At 37.3% G+C, this 19,649-nt stretch overlaps 3 protein-coding genes across 4 annotated transcripts; 1 reads left to right on the top strand and 2 right to left on the bottom strand.

Moving 5' to 3' along the window:
- Positions 1-4,456: 4,456 nt before the first annotated feature.
- LOC133287764 (TMV resistance protein N-like) lies at positions 4,457-9,902 on the bottom strand. 2 transcript variants are annotated; one of them, XM_061485430.1, is made up of 7 exons: positions 9,288-9,902; positions 8,093-9,194; positions 7,616-7,900; positions 6,594-7,511; positions 5,807-6,497; positions 5,343-5,492; positions 4,457-4,846 (listed from the first exon to the last, which is right to left on the bottom strand). In XM_061485430.1, the coding sequence occupies exons 1-7, from the start codon at positions 9,785-9,787 to the stop codon at positions 4,827-4,829; spliced, it is 3,666 nt and encodes a 1,221-aa protein (XP_061341414.1). In that variant the 5' UTR covers positions 9,788-9,902; the 3' UTR covers positions 4,457-4,826. The 2 variants fall into 2 exon arrangements, with proteins under 2 accessions (XP_061341414.1, XP_061341413.1); XM_061485429.1 differs by having other exon boundaries at positions 8,093-9,197.
- Positions 9,903-11,519: 1,617 nt separating this feature from the next.
- LOC133287765 (putative F-box protein At3g25750) lies at positions 11,520-12,704 on the top strand. The gene has a single exon (XM_061485431.1). The coding sequence runs from the start codon at positions 11,520-11,522 to the stop codon at positions 12,702-12,704; it is 1,185 nt and encodes a 394-aa protein (XP_061341415.1).
- A 157-nt stretch (positions 12,705-12,861) lies between these two features.
- LOC133287766 (TMV resistance protein N-like) lies at positions 12,862-14,857 on the bottom strand. The gene is made up of 3 exons (XM_061485433.1): positions 14,358-14,857; positions 13,776-14,268; positions 12,862-12,918 (listed from the first exon to the last, which is right to left on the bottom strand). Exons 1-3 carry the CDS (start codon positions 14,855-14,857, stop codon positions 12,862-12,864), a joined length of 1,050 nt encoding a protein of 349 aa, XP_061341417.1.
- Between the last annotated feature and the right edge of the window lie 4,792 nt (positions 14,858-19,649).

A 19,649-nucleotide genomic window follows, 5' to 3' on the forward strand; every position in this document is an offset into this window, starting at 1 on the left:
GTTATCTCAACTCTTCTTCACTATCAGAATCATTTGGATTTTCTGGAATGCGGGTCGAGGGTTGTCCGACCTCAATTGTCATTTTCCCGGGTTCAACATTCACCTCGGATGGACTACTCCAGTCCCAAGCATCTTCTTCATTCACCTTCTCATCTCGGCTAACCAGTACTTTTCTATTGACAGGATCCAGCAACTTATATCCCTTAGTCTTCTCGTCATAACCAATGAACACAAACTTCTTGCTCTTATCTTCTAGCTTTGTCCTCAACTGATCCGGTATGTGTGCATACGCAACACTCCCAAAGACTTTAAAGTGACCCACTGAGGGCTTCAAACCACTCCATGATTCCTGCGGAGTCTTGTCATTCAAACTTGAATGTGCACATCGGTTCTGCACGTACACTGCACATTGTACAACCTCTCCCCAGAACTCTTTCGGCATGTTCTTTGTCTTCAACATGGATCGGGCCATATCCAGGATAGTCCGGTTCTTTCTCTCAGCTACTCCATTCTGTTGGGGTGAGTACGGTGCGGTCAGGAACCGCCTTATCCCATGTTCTTCACAATACTTCTTGAAAGCTGTCGACACGTACTCCCCACCTCGGTCTGAACAGACCGATTTGATATACCTCCCAGTACCATTCTCTATCATTACTTTAAACCATTTAAATGCCTCTAGCACCTCATATTTTTCCTTCAGAAAATACACCCAAGTCTTTCGACTAAAATCATCAATAAAAGTTACAAAATACTTCTTACCACTGAAGGACCCCGGAGTAATGGGTCCACACAGGTCGATATGAATCAAATCAAGAGGCTGCCTAGTCCGGTATCTCGCCATCCTTTGGAACGGGCTCCTCGCATGTTTTCCCAATACACAGTCCTCACAAAATTTTCCTTCAGAGTTAATCTTTGGTAGTCCCACTACCATGTTCTTCTTCATCATCTCGGTCAGACCACCATAATGAAGGTGTCCAAATTGTTTATGCCACAATTCCATATTATCCCTGATTCCGACTTGTAAACAGTCGTCCTCCAAGCTGCTCAAGCACAACTTATACATTCTATTCTTCTCCATCTGAACTCGGGCTATCAGACGCCCTTGTTTATCTTTCAACAGCAGAACTCAGTCTTTCATAAAAACCGAGTAGCCCTTTTCCATCAACTGTCCAATGCTAAGAATATTGCTTTTGAGCTCAGGCACGTAATACACGTCCCGAATTGTACCAACTTGTCCGTCCTTTTGCAAGAAACAGGTCGTACCTCAGCCTTTTACATCTATCTTCGATGCATCTTCGAAAGACACATGTTTTGCTTCCAACGTTCTTAATTCTTTAAATAAATGTTTGTGAGCACACATGTGGTTACTGGCACCATAGTCCAGGTACCACTCTGTCTCATTCTTTGAACTTGTTTCACCATGGGCTAGCATAAGAACTCTTTCATCTCTTGCTTCTCCTTCTGCAGCGAAGTTTGAAGTCTCGTCAAACTTTTTCTCATCACGACAATCTTTAGCAAAATGCCCAACTCGGCCACAGTTATAGCATCTGTCCGAGTTGCAATCTCTTGAGTAATGTCCATACTTCCCACATTTGTAACATTCCACGTTTGATTGGTTTGTCCATCGGCCTCTTCCACCTCGGCCTCGTCCTCTACCTCTCCAATTTTGATGACTAGACTCAGCTTTCTCCTCATGTCTTGTCTCCTAACCTCAGCCACGACCACCTCGGCCATTCCCTCGTCCATTTCTTCCACGACCTCTACCTCGGGCATTCTGAGAGTAGAGCGCATTTTCTTCCTTGATATTTGCTTTTGATTGGAGTGCTTGCTCCATTGTCTCTTCCTTCTTCTTTTTCTTGCGTTGTTCATGCGCCTTAAGAGAACTGCTAGCTCATAAACAGAGAGCGTAGACAAGTCCTTAGATTCTTCAATCGCACACACCACGTTTTCAAAGTCGTCTGTCAACGATCTCAATATCTTCTCCACCACTCTGGAGTCTGGCAGGGCCTCTCCATTCCGCTTTAGCTGATTCACCACGGTCTGAATCCGGGTGATAAAATCTGACACTCCTTCGGTCTCCTTCATTTTCATGCCTTCCAACTCTCCTCGTAGAGTTTGAAGTCTGACCTGCTTCACATGATCAGCTCCTTTGTAAACCGTCTCCAAACTATCCCAAGCCTCCTTTGCTGTTGTCGCCTCTCCTATCTTCTCAAGGCCACCAATTTCTTCAACAGCTTGAAACATTATACAAAGTGTCGCTGCATCCTTTGTCTTTGATGCCTTCAACTGTCTGATTTGATTCGTTGAATATCCTACTATCGATTATGGTTCTACGAACCCATCTTGCACCAATTCCCAACTATCATGGGCTCTTAGTAGAGCTATCATTTGGATGCTCCAATTTTCATAGTTCGTCTTTGTCAGACGGGGCACTGGAAGACTGTTCCTCTCCATTGGTTCAAGCTCTGATACCAATTTGTAATTCACAAGTCCTCTAATGGTGTTTCTCTCAAACACACAAATTTACACACGAGGAGTTCTTTTTCACTGATCAATACCTCTTTCTATTACTGTATATGCCAAGTTCAATTTGAAATGGTTTACATAGTGTTATTTAATAGAAAATGACTAAAATAATTAAAAGGTTACCTAGTAACTCTAAGCATAATAATTGTCCACTAACAAATTCCTAGGGACACACCTCTTCGTAACATAAACCCTTCATTTCTTATTTTTAATTACTTTATTTATTAAAGTTTAAAACCCAACATGAACTGTGTGAGAGAGGCCTCAGTTACATAGAACTTGAGGTTTGAGTGTGAGATGATTGTGAAGAAGATGATCATAAAAAGTATGATCATGAAAATAAAAGCAGAGATTGTCAAACAACAGCGGGAATTGCAACACATGGTGAGAGGCAATTATGATAGTGTGATATATAATTGGTAGGAGAAGTTTTAGGTGATTGATGAAAATATGGTGTAACAAGTATGTTTACGCCTATTTGACTATTTGTAGGGTGGAATCATTGATGGGTTTGGTGTATGATACGTTGCTTGAGATTTTCTTAGATTTGCTTGCAATATACAAAGTACATTGGCATTGACTTTTGAAACCGTGTGAAGTTCACTATTCAATGGTTTGAGTAAAAGGAAACTCAAATTTGGTTGTACGTAGAGATAAAGAATAAAATAATTGGATTTGAAGATTTTAGAAATTATTATAATCATGGTACCTCCCTTTAAAAAACTATTATAGCTTCTTTTAAAAAAAATTAATTTATAGGTTGAGTAATAAGGGTGAGAATGGTTTTGGAGAGTTTTACAAAAAAATCCCCAATATTCCTTTCGTCCCCTATTTTTTTAAAAGAAAAAACTATTCTCATGCTACATAAGATAAGTTTTCGCTCCTACACACTCTTCGGTAATTGTGCCACTTTTTTCTCTTTTTTTATTTTTTTTTTTCAGGTGGTGGAGCCCACAAATTTATCTCTATGACATGAGATAACTTATCTCCTTTCAAATAAGATTAATAAAACCCTTTTTTAAATTCACAAATTAAGGAAAGGCAAACCCTCGTGTTCTTTTCCTTCCTCTCCAAATAATGACTCCCAAACAAAGCCTAAAGCTAAGTCCTTATTGGAGTAGGATGCATTAGACCACTATCACTGGAAAAAAAAGTGCGACTAATTCTCCTTCGAGGGAAAGGCAAGAATTTCATTATGTTAGATTTATTTATACATTAGGATTCAATGGTACATCTGAAAATGCTAACAAATCAAATCCAGGATGCTCCTACAAGCTAAATAATTATAATAAAAGTAAGGAATGTCTACAAATGTTTTGAAGTAGCATGTAATAATCCTTTCTTACATTTTTTGCTTCTTCCATTTCTGTAGAGGAGTTAAATATGTATGGCAGCTTAATTTAGTAAGAGTGAAAGCAGAAAGAGAAAGAAATGCCAGAAGCTTACTTGCCTTGGACACAAGGGATGCTACTTAACCACATTGATGCCATTGAATTTGAATCCCAAATCATATTATTGTTCAATGACTTCATTGCTGGAGGCAGAAGCAAAGAAAGTCACTCTCTGCACTGTCCCACATGCATTTCCAGTAAAGTCAAATTTGTTCTCATTGCATTTATTGTTCTATGAAACTCATATCCACTAATTTATGAGATCTTCATTTAATTTTCCCCTCTTATAAGGATTGGTGAATCTGATATCCTCCTTGCTACTTTCTTGTTTGAATGCATGGAGTCCAATTAGTGTGCCTATTAGTCCCATTTGGAACGTGTTATTGACATCAGTAGAAAACATCACATGATTCCATTCATTCTCTGAAAGTAATTCATCCTCATCATCTACAAATTTTATCTGTTTATCATCCAATAAAAATATATGACCAGCAACTGGCAAGAACCGGAAGTAGTTCCTTTATCCAATAAAAACATCTTGTCTCTAGCTCCCTCGTGGAATTCCGGTCAGTTGCTAGTTTAGGGACAAATTTTCCATACTCGTTAGGGAAAATGTTTTGTGGTAAACTAGCCTTGCAAAGAACCAGCATTTAATTAATATTTAAAAGTAGTATAAAGTTGTGTCACACAACTAGTAAATTAACAACAAAAAGAATTCAAAAAACCTATAAACAAATTATTTAAGCACAGGGCAGTAATCATTTGAGTTATTGTTTTTTGTTCCTCAAAGATATATCTTTCCTTCTCTTGTGAGTCATGTTCTTTTCTGATTGAGAAGCAGTATAGCATTGATTTGCTTTCCAGATCAGTTTCTAATTTATCAGCTCCTACAACTCAGATGCAGCGGACTCAATTTTGAGAAGATTCTCCTGAAGCATGACAATTTAGAGTATGAGTTCTAATTCAAGCAGCAAAATGGTGTAGTTATAGCCAATTAAAAATAATAAATTAGTAAAAAAAAACAGAAGCATTAGTAATGGTAAACTTAACAATAAAAACTTATTCAGATGGTGAGATATTCAATTTATAAGTTTGACCAATCATATGCTGAATATATGTATGTAAGTCAGTAAGTCTGTAATGTTCATTTCAGTAATTTGCTTTTATGTGACCAATAGTCAATACACTAAAGTTGTCTTCATATGAAATTGGCCCAAAGAATAAATTCCACAACACAACAAATTGAGTTAGGTAATCTAGGGAGAGGTACTGTCAAGAGACAGAAAACTTTTGTGGAATTGACCTCGCTTGTTGGTTTAAACTGTAATTTTGGTAAAATAAAAAAATATGAATCTGAGTCATAATGTGCATCTTATGGTTAGAAAGTCCAATATCTTGAGAAATCAATGCCCCACTATTGTTTACCTTCTTCACCAGCGGCACCACTAGCAAAACTTGACACTGCTGAATTGAAAACAACTTTTGAAGGTGCAGGAGAACAAGGTTCACTGGCTCCATTATTCAAGTCCAAATTTAACATACCTATTTTCCTCTCTCTGGACACAATTTCACAACCTGTTGAGATGATAAAGATGAGTAACTTTTTCCAAATTAAGAAGCCAAAATACTTATAAACAAACAAGTTCAATCAAAATTTAGAAATATTATTTTCTTATATTTCCATACAACTAGAATCTTATAGAAATCAATTTCTCTTACACTACTTGAACAACTAATTGAAATTCTTTATACTTTCTTTTAGAAAAAATTAATAATGCACCACATGAGCATTCTAGCCCTGGTTCTCGTTGAGAAGGAAAATATATAGGGCAAGTAAATTCGGAAATAGTGAAAGGATACCGAGAAAGGAATGCAACAAATGTATTTACCTTGGAAATTAGGAGTGCTACATCTCAGCCTTGATAACATTAAATTTGAATGCCAATTCACATTATCATTCAATGCTGGAGGTGGAAGCAATGAAAGCAACCCTCTACCCTTTCCCAAATTTATTGTTTCCAAAAAAGGCAATGAAGCCAAATTATTTTGGTGCTGCACAAAATGTCTCTGAGAATCTTCCATGTCCACCAATCTATGCTCTTCTTCCAGCAACAGTGGATCGGTGAATTGAATGTCCGCCATGCTCCTTCCTTCTTCGAATACATGGATTCCACTTTGTTTGACAAACACTGGGTCTGTTCTGTTTGATATAGTACACACCACATAATTCCATTTATTTTCTTCTAGAAGAACAACATCATCAAGTAAGAATATTTCCTGTTTTATATCAAAAAGAACTGTATAATCCCCTGCTTTGCAACCCAAAGAGAAATCATCTCCTGTAACTTTTGAAATGCCGTTGACTTCAATATTGAGCTTAAAACGGGGCCAATACTCACTACCAGTGCCTGATTTTACATTATCGAGTCGAATAACAAAACATATAGATATCGCAGGGACATCCATGTTACGGAACCTGAAAGAAATTGACGGTCCATTGAAACAGTTCTCAAACCACCACTCTGGAATCCTTGTTTCTGGCAAGAGAAACACTTTGTCTCCACCTTCCTTGTGCAATTCCTGCTAGTCATAATTCATTCACACATTTAGCAACACCTGTATAGTGTTTGAGTCAATATGAAATATCAAATTAAATACATATAAGAAAACAAGAACCTTATTCAGTAACATGCTTCTACACTCGAAAGTCAAGGACGGGCATTCTGATGTACGCAAAGTTCTTATGTTGGGTGAAATCCCTCTAATTTCTTGAAGATTCATGCAATTATCTAAGTCAAGTGTCGCCAAGCATTCAGGAAATAGTGTAAGGTCTAAATCTTTCAAGGATGTGCACTCTGTTGCCTTGAATTTTTTTAAGTTGGGTGGAATCCCTCCAATTTCCCGAAAATTCTGGCAACGAAATAACTTAATTTCTGTCAGAAAGAGACATTCTCTGATGCATACTGGAAGAATTGTGAAATTACTATCGGTTAGGTATAACTTATTGACAAATAAAGGGAGACCTTTTCGAATAAATTCGTCTGATATATTGCAATCCCAAAAGCTAATTTCAAAATCCAAAGAGCTCACTTGTGCATCATCACCTTCCTCCTGTTTAGATATAAGCAATCCCTCACAATTCCAAACATTCAACTCAGAAAGCTCTCGCAACATCAAAATGCTCCTTGGTAACTGAAAAATTCCTCCACAAGGCTTCAGTTCTATACTTTCAAGCTGAGTGAGGTTTTGAATTGAAAATGGCAGTTCTTTTATGCAAGTGTCAAAGACATGAAGAGTTCCTATTTTTTCCATCTTTCCTAATATTTCTGGAAAATTCTCAAGACTAGAACAATATGAAAGTATGAGTTCTTCAAGTGAGGTCAACTTGATGGGCGGAAAACTCCTAAACTTCTTGCAACTTTCAGCATTCAAGATTTTAAGTTCATTCAAGAATCCAACCGATTCATGAATTTTAATTAAATTCTCACAGTATCCAAATGATAATTCTTCTAAATTTGGGACTCCAGACACATCAGGTATCTCTGTTATACATTGACAATTATTAAAATTCAAAACTTTCATATTCACAAACACCTGCAATGAGAAAAAGAAAAAATAATAATAAAGGAATCAAATGATTTATCTCAGATTTCTTATATTGATATAGAAGACCAGGAAAAAGAACTTATTATACTTACCTTATTTGACATGAGCAAATCAATTGACACTAAGCGACTTTGGGGTAACTCCAATATCACAAGTTTCTTTGGATTAAAATTAGATGGTAAAGATGGTGAAGGATACTCCCACCATTCCAGTACTCTCAAACTACTTGGAAGATGTTTGGGGCCTTCAGAAAAACGAGCATTTCTTATAATAAGTGTTTTCAGGTTTTTCATCTGCTTGAAGCCGTTTCCATCCCATTCTACTACTTCTTTAAATTTGAGGAAATCCAGAATTATGATTTGAATACTACTAGTTCCCTATCAAGACAAAAGCACAGGTCAACCGTAATACATACATATATAAATATGGAGAACAACGGACAATGAAATAACACTGTCAACAAAAGATTGTAAACAGAGGTATAAATATAGTAACCTAGGTGTCTAGCACGTAATAATCAAAAGAGATAAGGTAAAATTTGGATTTCAAACCATCTATATTAGTCTTACCGTATTATCTTCTAAAACTTGAACTATATCATCAGGGAACCATAATCTACTACGTTTGCCGGGATCTTTTGGTGCTTCTTGTCGGACAACTTCTTTACCCATGTCCTCTATCAGGTCATGCAATGTTACGCGGCCATACACAATCTTTATGAGAGACTTTTCAATCAGCACTCCAATACCATATTCTGGGCAGAAACCATGATGAGCGTGAAGTAATTTTTTGACATATGCTAGATGATTTCCTTTGAAGCAACAAGCAATATGAAGAAAAATTTCCTGCTCATATTCCCCCAAAGAATGAAAACTTATTTCAAGTATCTTTTGGATCTCTTTATTAGGAATTCTCTCATACTGAGCTAATGCAGATTTCCATTCTTGTATCCTTTTCCCAAACAAGTAGGAACCTATTACCTCCAATGCGAGTGGAAGGCCAGAAGCAAAAGTTATTGCTCGGTTTAAAATGTCCACATAACTCAAATCAACTTTGTCAGTTTTAAAAGCATTCCAACAAAGTAATTCAAGAGCTTCTTTTCTATTCAACCCATCTACCTCATAAGTTTTCTCAACCCCATGTCTTGTTAGCAAATGCTTGTCCCTAGTTGTAATGATGATTTTGCTGCCACAACCAAACCAGTCAGGCCCTCCAACAGTTGCCCGCAACTGGTCCAGTCTGTCAACATCATCAAGAACCACAAGAACTTTCTTTCCGTGGAGCCTATGCTCTATTATTGAAATTCCTTCATTCACACTAGCTAACTTAACATCCTTCTCTCCGAATACTTTAGAAATAAGTGTCTCTTGGATACGTTCTAATCCATATTTAATTGAATTTTCTCTTACATTATCAAGAAAACACAGAGCCTCAAATGATTCGGCAATCAAATTATAAATTGCTCGAGCAACGGTTGTCTTCCCTATGCCACCAATTCCATGGATCCCTATCATATGGACTCCATCAGATCCAACATTGAGAAGTGAGATTACTTGTAGCACTTTAGACTCCAATCCAACTGGATAATCCGCAACATGTAATGGAACCCGATTAATCTTGTTGGAGACCACTTTAGCAATTTTCTCAATAAACTCATATTCGTTCTCATTCCTACTAAATAAAACATATTAACATTAAATCAAATCATTAGACAAATGAAAATTAAAGAAAAAAAAAAAAAAAAAAAGGAAGACAAAACAGTACCCTTGTTGTTTGAAATGAAAGCCAGACAAGTCAGCTGCTTGACGCAGAGCCACCCTCCATTTCTGCACCTTCTCCATGTCATCCTTAAACCTCTTCTCATGAGTTGAGAGTGCTTCTTCGTAGCTATCTCTCTGATGTCGCACGTGAGAAGGATCAACGTCATAAAAAACTGGCAAAACCAACCGACCTTTTTCCTTGATGCAGTGAAGGATATGGACTAGTTCGTCCAAGCAAAATGAAGAAGAAGCATAGTTCGTAGAGAAGACAATAATGGCAATCCTGGATTCCTCAATAGCCTTGAGAAGTGACGGTGTGATTTCTTCTCCTCTTTGAAGCTCTTCGTCATCAATGAAGGTGTGGATTCCCCTGTCATGAAGAGTTTTGTAGAGATGGCCAGTGAAACCGTGACGAGTATCTTCTCCTCTAAAGCTTAGAAACACATCGTATTTCCATCCATAGCTAAAGGAAGAAGAGGGCGACAATGGTTCTTGGCTTGCCATGATTGATTGCTCACTTTACTCAAATCAATTAGCTCAAAATGAACAACGCACAAATACAGAAACTGTGAAAACACACTGTATTTTGTAAACAGAACAGAACAGAACAGAACGCGGAGTTGACTTGAACTGTTTGCCTTCCCTGATGTTTCCTTTTTGTTTCTTAATTATTATTATCATTTTTTTTTTAAGGATAGGAGTACGAGATATTATAAACTTGTAATAATATCTGAACCACTCAACTGACTTCCCGTGACTGTGATGGTCCTGATCTATGGGTGTACCGCAGTCGGTGATAGACTTTTCAAACATGTTATAATAAGTCAGTCTCGTCCTTTAATTTTTTTAATAAGGAATTTGTTAAAGAATATATTTTTTTATGTTCAAGAATTATAATTTTTAGGAATATAATAAGAAAGTTATTTTTTCATGAATCTTATTAAAAAATTATTTGGTAGGTTAAAATATTATTGAAATTTTGTTCCAATAAAAGTATAAATTTTTTCCAACACTTGAAATTCCAAAAATAAAACCTTTTTGTACTATTCTTGATGGCATTTTGAAAAAAAAAATATACATAAAATAAGAATATAATTATCACTTAAAAGAAAAAAATTCTTATCTTAATTAAAATTTCACTTATTTAATCACTATCACTTAAAAAAACTCTTGAGAGGACTGAGTAGTGGATAACAGCCTAGCAGGTGTTATATTCGCTTCTCAATTTTTTTTTAAAAAAACTATTTCTTTAAAGGGTAATAGTTTTCTCATATAATAGGAGATAATAATTATCTTCTACTGACTAATTTGTATAAGTGGGGTCCACTTTCAAGAGAAGAGAGAAGAAAAAAAATAGAGTGAGATCCATCTTAAATTTATGTGTGTGGTAGATAAATTTTTTCTTATGTAACATAAAAATAATAAATTCCTTAAAAAATATAATCTAAATCTAATCATAATAAAATTTCGTATAATTAATCAAAAGTAATTTATTAATAACTAAAATTTTCATATATCTTATGTTTCTTGATTTTTTTTATTAATTAGGATTTGATTTATTTATTTCTTAATATGAGAAATTGTAATTTACTATTTTTGTACAGTGATTGCGAATCTCTAATAAATATGAAAATGGATCCTCTCATGTGTTAAAAAAAGATGATATAGTCATGTGAGAAGATCACAACTATACAAAGGTAAATCAACGGTTATGATTTCGTAACTACCTATTTTATCATTTTTTTTTCTCTCTTCTTTTTTTAGCATTGATCCACTCTTGTATGGTTATGATTCCTCACATGACATGATCACGTGAATTTTCTTATAAGAGGATATGGATCCGATAAATATTAACCGGCTCCTGCGGAATCCCTCTTTCCATTTCATCAATCCTTGGTAACATTGTGCAATATTCCACTAAAAGCTTAAATGCATGACGAATATTCTTCAAAATTTCCCCGCATCCATATTTAAAGTTTAAAATCATAATTTATTATTACTGTTTTTATAAAGATTTGCATTATCTTAAAGATTTGATTTTCGAAACAGTTACTTTATATTTGAATAAGAATCCTAACTCCCCTTGGATTGAGATCCTCATATTAAATATGAATCACATTACACTAATTTGAATACTAATCAGTTACAACAATTCTATATAAGTATAATTGCTTAGGGCCGCACATACACAATATCTCCAGATCCCTGTTTCTACTTCTTTTCTTCCTTCACCACAATGGAGCCAGACTGGGCATATTTGCCATCACTTGCTCTCAATTTGATTCTTGACAAGTTGGGAGAACGACTGGATCATGTTTGGTTCGGTGCAGTGTGCAAGAATTGGTGCTCGGTTGCAAAGCTAAACCACCAACACCACCAATTCAGGGGTAAAGTACTGCCGATGCTAATGATCCCAACAAAAAGAAAGAGCAGAATAGAGAGAAATTTGTATGGCATTGTATCCGAGACAGTTTACAACTTTAAATTGCCTGTGCCTTATTCTAAGAAGTGCTGTGGTTCAAGCCATGGCTGGCTAGCAACGGTGGATCCTGATTATGTTGTAACACTTATGAATCCTTTCAAGAATTTAAAAATTCGTCTGCCACGCCTCAATCGTGGATTGTCAAATAAGTGCTACTACGAACGCAATATGCGTAAGGTTACTTTATCTGCTGATCCCATAAGCAACCCGAATGATTATGTGGTAGCTGCAGTTCACAGTGAACGTTGTTGTCTTGCTTTCATAAGAAGAGGTCAAAAGTTTTGGACCTATATTCGCAATGACTTTTTTTGCTTCACTGATATTACATTCTACAAAGGTCGAGTATATGCTGTGGGAAGATGGAATAACATTGTGTCATTCGATCTTTGTTATTCAGATGACCCTTACGGAACTGAGAAGATAATGCCAAATGTTCTTTATAGAGGAGGCCGTAAAGAACCGTATTCGGATCGAGCCTATCTTGTGAAATCATTGGAAGGAGACTTGTGGATGGTTAAAAGATTTTTGGGTTTCTACTTCACCAGTGAAGATAGCGACGTGACCAGCACTGGTACTAAAAGGTTTGAAGTGTATAAGTTGGAATTGGATTTCCAAAGTGGGAAGCTTTTGCAAGCGTTGAAACTGGAGAGTTTGGGAGATAATATTCTGTTTGTGGGTGATAACGATTCAATTTCTGTGTCTGCTTCGTATTTCTCTAATTGTCTACGTAGAGATTCAATCTACTACACTGACGATTACAACGAGGAAGAACCAAGCCCTTACCAATCTGGCCCATTTGATAATGGCATTTATAATGTTAAGGATGGAAGCTTTGCTAAACATTATCCTTATAATCCTTCTTTCAAGCGGATGCCACCACCATTCTGGATTCTACCACCGTTCCAGTGGGACCGAGTGGAAATAGATCAGCTCATGTGAAAAAAAAAAATCATAATAGGGTCATATGAAAGATCACAATTATATAAAGGTAAATCAACAGATATGATTTTATTTTGTAACTACTTATTATAATTTTTTTTTTCTCTCTTCCGTTATCACAATTGGTTCACCCTTTGTATGATTATGATTTCGCACGTCACAATGTCATGTGTTTCTCCACATAAGATCCAAATCCGAGACTGAGTAGTTCAACCTGAAGTATATATGATTGATTGTATCCCTTTATCACTTAAAAATTTTAATATATATAATATAATTTATATTTAATACATATAAGAGTCCATAATAAATTATATAACCAATCAAATATTTAAATTTTATAACATAAATATAAATATAAATAATTTTTCGTACTTTGTTAATTTTTCATATCAAATTTCATAATAGAAAAAAATTAATTTATAAATTATTTTTTTATATTTAGTTAATAAAAAAAAAAAATAAAAAAAAAAACGTGTCTGAAAAAGTTGTAGTTAACCTACTCATAAAAATAATAGAACAACTCTAGAATAATGATGCAACCTCCTTAGATTCAAGATTTATGATTATAGGTGTTGGTAATGTATACACGTGATCTTACTTTCGCGATCTTATCTTATTTTAAATGAATAATTTGAATTAATTAACTAAAAATAGTATATATACTAATTAAAATTAATGATAATTGAACTTGGAGTTTTTTTGAAGAATGATAATTCCAATTTAACTAATTAATGATAATTGAACTTGGAGTTTGATGAGATCGGTTATAAATGTGATAAATTTACCTGGTGGTAAGTATAACCCTCCCCATAGTAATAATCAAAATTATAATCTAATCTACTATATAATTTTTTTGGTAAATTACTATATTTTATCTTTGTGTAAACTGTACATCACAGGTAGTGTTGAAAAATCTAGTAATTTATAATAATTAAAAAATATCAATTTCAAATATTAATGTATATTTGAAGACTCCTATTGGGCCACTGAAGATACTCGAAAGAGATGAGAAGAAGCTGAGAAATAAATCTATTCCTATGGTGAAAGTCCAGTGGGAAGGAAGGACGCCTGAAGAGTCCACTTGGGAGCGGCAAGCCCTCCAACAGTTGCTCGCAACTGCTCAAGTTTGTCAACATCATCAAGAACCAAAAGAACTTTCTTTCCGTGGAGCCTATGCTCTATTATTGAAATTCCTTCATTGACACTTGCTAACTCAATATCCTTCTCTCCGAATACTTTAGAAATAAGCGTCTCTTGGATATGTTTTAATCCATATTTAATTGAATTTTCTCTTACATTATCAAGAAAACACAAAGCTTCAAATGATTCGGCAATCAAATTATAAATTGCTCGAGCAACAGTGGTCTTCCCTATGCCACCAATTCCATGGATCCCTATCATATGGACTCCATCAGATCCAACTTTGAGAAGTGAGATCACTTGTAGCACTTTAGACTCCAATCCAACTGGATAATCCGCAACATGTAAAGGAACCCGGTTAATCTTGTTGAACACCACTTTAGCAATTTTCTCAATAAACTCATATTCATTTTCATTCCTACTAAATGAAACATAATAAAATTAAATCAAATCATTAGACAAATGAAAATTAAAGAAACATAAAAAAAACAAAGGAAGATAAAACAATACCCTTGTTGTTTGAAATGAAAGCCAGACAAGTCAGCTGCTTGACACAGAGCCACCCTCCATTTCCGCACCTTCTCCATGTCATCCTTAAACCTCTTCTCATGAGTAGAGAGTGCTTCATCATAGCTATCTAACTGATGGCGCACGTGAGATGGCTCAACGTCATAAAAAACGGGCAAAACCAACCGACCCTTTTCCTTGATGCAGTGAAGGATATGGACTAGTTCTTCCAAGCAAAATGAAGAAGAAGCATAGTTCTTGGAGAACACAGTGATGGCAATCCTGGATTCTTCAATAGCCTTGAGAAGTGATGGTGTGATTTCCTCTCCTCTTTGAAGCTCTTCATCATCAATGAATGTGTGAATTCCACTATCATGAAGAGTTTTGTAGAGATGGCCAGTGAAACCGTGACGAGTATCTTCTCCTCTAAAGCTGAGAAACACATCGTATTTCCATCGATAGCTAAAGGAAGAAGAAGGCAACAAAGGTTCTTGCCTTGCCATGATTGGTCACTTTACTCAAATCAATTAGCTCAAAATCAGCAACGCACAAATACAGAAACTGATGTGTTTCATGTTTCTCAGCTGAGGAAATATGTAGCTGATCCTTCTCATGTGGTTCAACTTGATAATGTTGAGATCCGGGAGAATTTGAAGACTCCTATTGGGCCACTGAAGATACTCGAAAGAGATGAGAAGAAGCTGAGAAATAAATCTATTCCTATGGTGAAAGTCCAGTGGGAAGGAAGGACGCCTGAAGAGTCCACTTGGGAGCGGGAAGATGAGCTTCTCCGGCAATATCCTGAGTTTAAGGACAGGTACGTTCTTGATTTTGCGGACAAAATCGCTAAAAGGTGGGGTGACTATAATAGCCCTAACCTAATTAATTAGCAAATTGCATGTAATTAAATAATTAAGCATGTTTTAATGTGTAAAATTAAGTATAAGGCTTAATTAAATGAATCTGAGTCACTTTGAAGTTAAAAAGTGTACTCAGTGAAAATTAAGGGGTATAAATGGGTACTGGCGAAAGTGCCCAAAATATAAAAATAAAATTGTAAATATTCCTAGAATAATATCCAGACTTTTGGGTAAAGTTTGGTAATTAATGGAGTTGAATAGATAGACGAACCAATACCCGCCTAAAGTCACTTAACCTATGTTAAGTGACTAAAGAACAAAAAGAACCCCAAACCCCCCAGAAACCCGTCGAGCCAGAAAAGAAGAAGGAGGAGAAGGAGGAGAAAGGGAGAGAGAATAAGAGAGAGGGAAACCCTAGGGAGAGCAATCCTCCACCGATTGGAGTGATTCAAAAGCCTAAACCACTCTAAATCTTTCCCTCATCACTAATCCTAGCTTGGTTCTTGGTGGGGAGTGTTGTGTTGTGAGATATCATCCCCCAAAATTTCGACCCATTGATGATTGGGTGTCATGGAGGAGTCCATTGCTTGAAGTGATGCTTGGAACCTCTTCCTTGGGTGTCTTCTAGGTGAGTTCATGTCTTGATGCAATTCCTTCCATGAGTTTTATGGTGATGGCTATGTTAGGGTTTCATTGAGAAAGATGTATGCATGGTGGGGTAAATTAGAGCTTGATTAAAGTTAAGTTCCTTTGTAAATGTTGCTAGTGATGATAAATAAACAGTAGAAATGCGTTTAGATGGTCATTTAGTTGTTGTTCCATGTATTAGAAAATTTATGCTTGAAGTATTGATTTTCTAGTAGTGTAAGACATGGTTTGGTTGGTTGGGTATTGATTGTGCCTTGTTGTGTTAGGATTGAGGCATTTGGGCCAACCTTGAGAGACCAACCATTGGAGCAAGCTATGGAGCTTGATTAGCTCCATTGGATAGGTGAGTTCATGCTTATGTTTGGTATGAATTGTATAGCTTGGTTGATAGCTATGAGATGTTATTGGATGCAATATGTGTTAATTGCATTAAACCTTGTGTAGGTTTTGTTTGAGAAGTGAAGTATTGTAATTGATTGACTGTGGAACCTGTTGGTGGTGAACAAAGGTTGACTGAAGCATTGAGGTAAGCCTTCGGACCTTGGGTGTAATTCCCTTGATTGTTCCACCAAGCCCTGAAAGGGTAGTGGTGATTATAGTGTATATAAATGCAATAAAATAGTGTAATGCTTTGTTATACGTATGTGTATGCATTTGGTGTGGCATAGAATGGTGTTTCCCTATGTTGGTATGTGGCATGACGATGCGTAAATCATACTTGGTAGTTAACTGGCCAGTAGGACTATTTGCATCTGAGTTTCCTTAGGACAGCTCGAGAGCTCGAGGGATTTCTCCTGGAGATGTATTGCACTTTGCATAGATATGTATTTACTGCATTATTATTTTTATTGCTATTACACTGATATGGAACTGTGGGGTGGAGAGATGCTCCAAGGACCCCTGGTTTACTGGATATATTCGTATATCTCACCCCGTGTTGTAGGGACCCCCTTTCAGGTAAGGATGCTGCAGGAGCCTCTGGTGGCAAGTGGCCATATCTGGATTATGCATGAAATGTGGCATTTCTTTTGAGATTGTACATGTTGTTTTGTAGCTCACATGTATAGAATTAAATGAATAGGCAATGCTAGATTTATGATTTGTATATTGGAATGGACTTAGCCTATGCTCATGCCTTTGGTCATCTCTTTTGTTGATGAGAGCCAAGGGAATGATCATAGTATTTTGTAAGCTAAGTTCCATGATTTGTAATGGGTATGTAATGTAAATGATGCCACTTGAAATTCAGATATGCATGCTTTTATGTATTGAGTTATTGAATTGGTTGGGCTGAGAAATCTTATTAGGTACCTAGTTCTAAATTGGGAATTGTTGAGAAAACAAGGGTTATGCTGCCCAAATTTTAGTACAAGCCATGAGGAAAAGGGCATGCATGTCCCTTTAGATGTGTTTGTATTATGCAAGAACTAAGAACCATTTATGAAGAGGAAATTATATGATAGGTTGGGACGGTGGTGTATGTATGGAAGTTGTAGATATTTTTCTTAGCTTTCCATAGAGACCAATATTGTGTGAATTGGACATGTATAACTCTAGTTAGAGGTAAAATACTAAGAATTGGTGAAACCTTCAGAGCTTTGGCGCATCTGGCGCCAAACTTGGCGCACATCACGCCATTTTGCTCGAAAGCTTCTGTTTCGTGGCGCAATTCGCGCCGGAGTTGGCGCAAATCGCGCCGGGATCACCAGCTGGCGCACCTGGCGCCAACCTTGGCGCCTCCAGCGCCATTTCGATGGGGAGCTTCTGTTTCGTTGGCGCCCGCCGCGCCACAGCTGGCGCCGGTCGCGCCGGGATCAGCAGGATTCACGCGCTCGTTTCGTAGAAAACCCATAACTTGGGCTACAGTGCTCCGATTTGAGCGCGGTTTGAACCCACGCGTAGCTAACGAAGAGATCTACAATATAGTAGAAGTTGTGAAATAAACAAGAAGTAAATTAATGGTTTAGAAATGGAGTAATAACATGATGTTAAGCTTGGTTTATCTGGTTCCGCAAGGTAATATGGTTATGATCACGCAATTGGATATTTTAAATTCGGCGTCGTTTTAAAAAGAAAAATTTATCCGGATTTTTAATTGAGCCAATGTGATTGTAACTGCGCTTAATATCATAATGCGATGTTAACAAACCGGTTCTAGAACGGGGTGTTACATTTTATGGTATCAGAGCAGTTTCGTCGGAAATTGTTAAGTATGCTTAGTGTTTGATGCTTTATAGTTGTTTTAGTACTCTTGATGATTATTGCATTTGTGATCACTAAGTGTGGGCCTGATCAACTCACTTCTTTGTGTAACATGTGTAGTGACATGACGAGGAACCGAAACAACCCCGGACCATCAAACACCAATGCTCAGCCAGAACCTGTTTTGGCTGCTCTTGTGAGGCCTAGAAGTGGTCGTGGGGCAACGGGCGTACAGCCTGATCCCGTGGCTGAAGCTCTTGCAGCCGTTCAGAGGGAGTTGGCTGCTAGCAGGCAAGCCAATGAAAATCTGATGAAAACAAATGAAGACTCGCGGACTGCCATGGCCGCAATGATGACTGAGCTGAGGACGTTGAGGGGTCCTAGGCCCGTGAACCGGCAACCCACTCCTCCTCCTCACACTGCTACGCCTTCTCCACCTCCTTCACAGGAAGAGGGTGGAATGGGTAACAATGAGGGTGAGGGTAGCCATCACTCCGGAAGTCGGAGTCATCACACTGAGGTTCGTCAACCTCAAGTTGAAAATGTCGGTGATCATGAAATGGAGGAAAGGAGATTAATGGCCTTCCGAAAGCATAAACCTCCTTCTTTTAAGGGAGGTTATGAGCCAATGGCGGCTGCAAAATGGCTCCAAGCGATGGAGAAAATATTCAGGGTGATGAGGTGCCCTGACGCAATGAAGTTGGCTTACTCTGTTTATATGCTGGAAGAGGAAGCAGAAGATTGGTGGACAAATACCGTGCAGCCATTAGAAGCTGAAGGTCGGGAGATCACATGGCGGTTATTCGAGACATTGTTCTTGGATAACTACTTCCCTAGAGAGGCTAGGGAACAAAAGCAGAATGAGTACAACGATCTCAAGCAAGGGTCGATGTCTATTGACCAATACTTCTCAAAATTCAATGAGTTGGTGAAATACGCCAACTATGGGCGAGCCTTACCCACTCCGGCTGAAATGACCTCCAAGTTCCAATGGGGTCTTAATGAGAAGATGTCTCGGAAGATGTCAAATTGTGACATCCGGGAGTTCAGTCGGTTTGTAAACCAGTGTAGAAAGGTGGAGGAAGTGTATAAGGTGTCCCAAACCAAGAAGTCTTCTGAGGCCCAGGCACCTAGTTCCCATAAAGCAACGGGTTCAGGTTATTGGAAGAACAGGAAGGTGCAAGGCAAGAAGCTGAATGCGAATAAGCCCTTTGACTTGTTCAAAAAACCCGGTACTCAGAAGAATTTTGTTGATAGAGGACCTCCTCCCAAGTGCAAGGGATGTGGCAAAGAGCATAGAGGTCCATGTGCTACTGGTGAGGTGATTTGCTTTAAATGTGGAAGATCCGGTCACTACTCCAGGCAATGTCCTCAGAACGAAGCAAGGACTATGGCAGTTCAAGCTACTGCTGTTCCGGTCTCTGTTGTTCCACCTATGCTAGAGTCTCAGACGGTTGGTAGAGTATATACCATGGACCGTCAACAATCGGAGAAGGCTCCGAATCTAGTGAAAGGTACAATTTACATTGATAATATGGATGTTGAAGTGTTGTTTGATTCAGGAGCTACACACTCCTGTATGTCT

Source organism: Gastrolobium bilobum, unplaced genomic scaffold, assembly GCF_033153095.1.
Source record: "Gastrolobium bilobum isolate Gb01-03AN ecotype WA unplaced genomic scaffold, APGP_CSIRO_Gbil_v1 utg154824, whole genome shotgun sequence".
NCBI lineage: Eukaryota > Viridiplantae > Streptophyta > Magnoliopsida > Fabales > Fabaceae > Gastrolobium > Gastrolobium bilobum.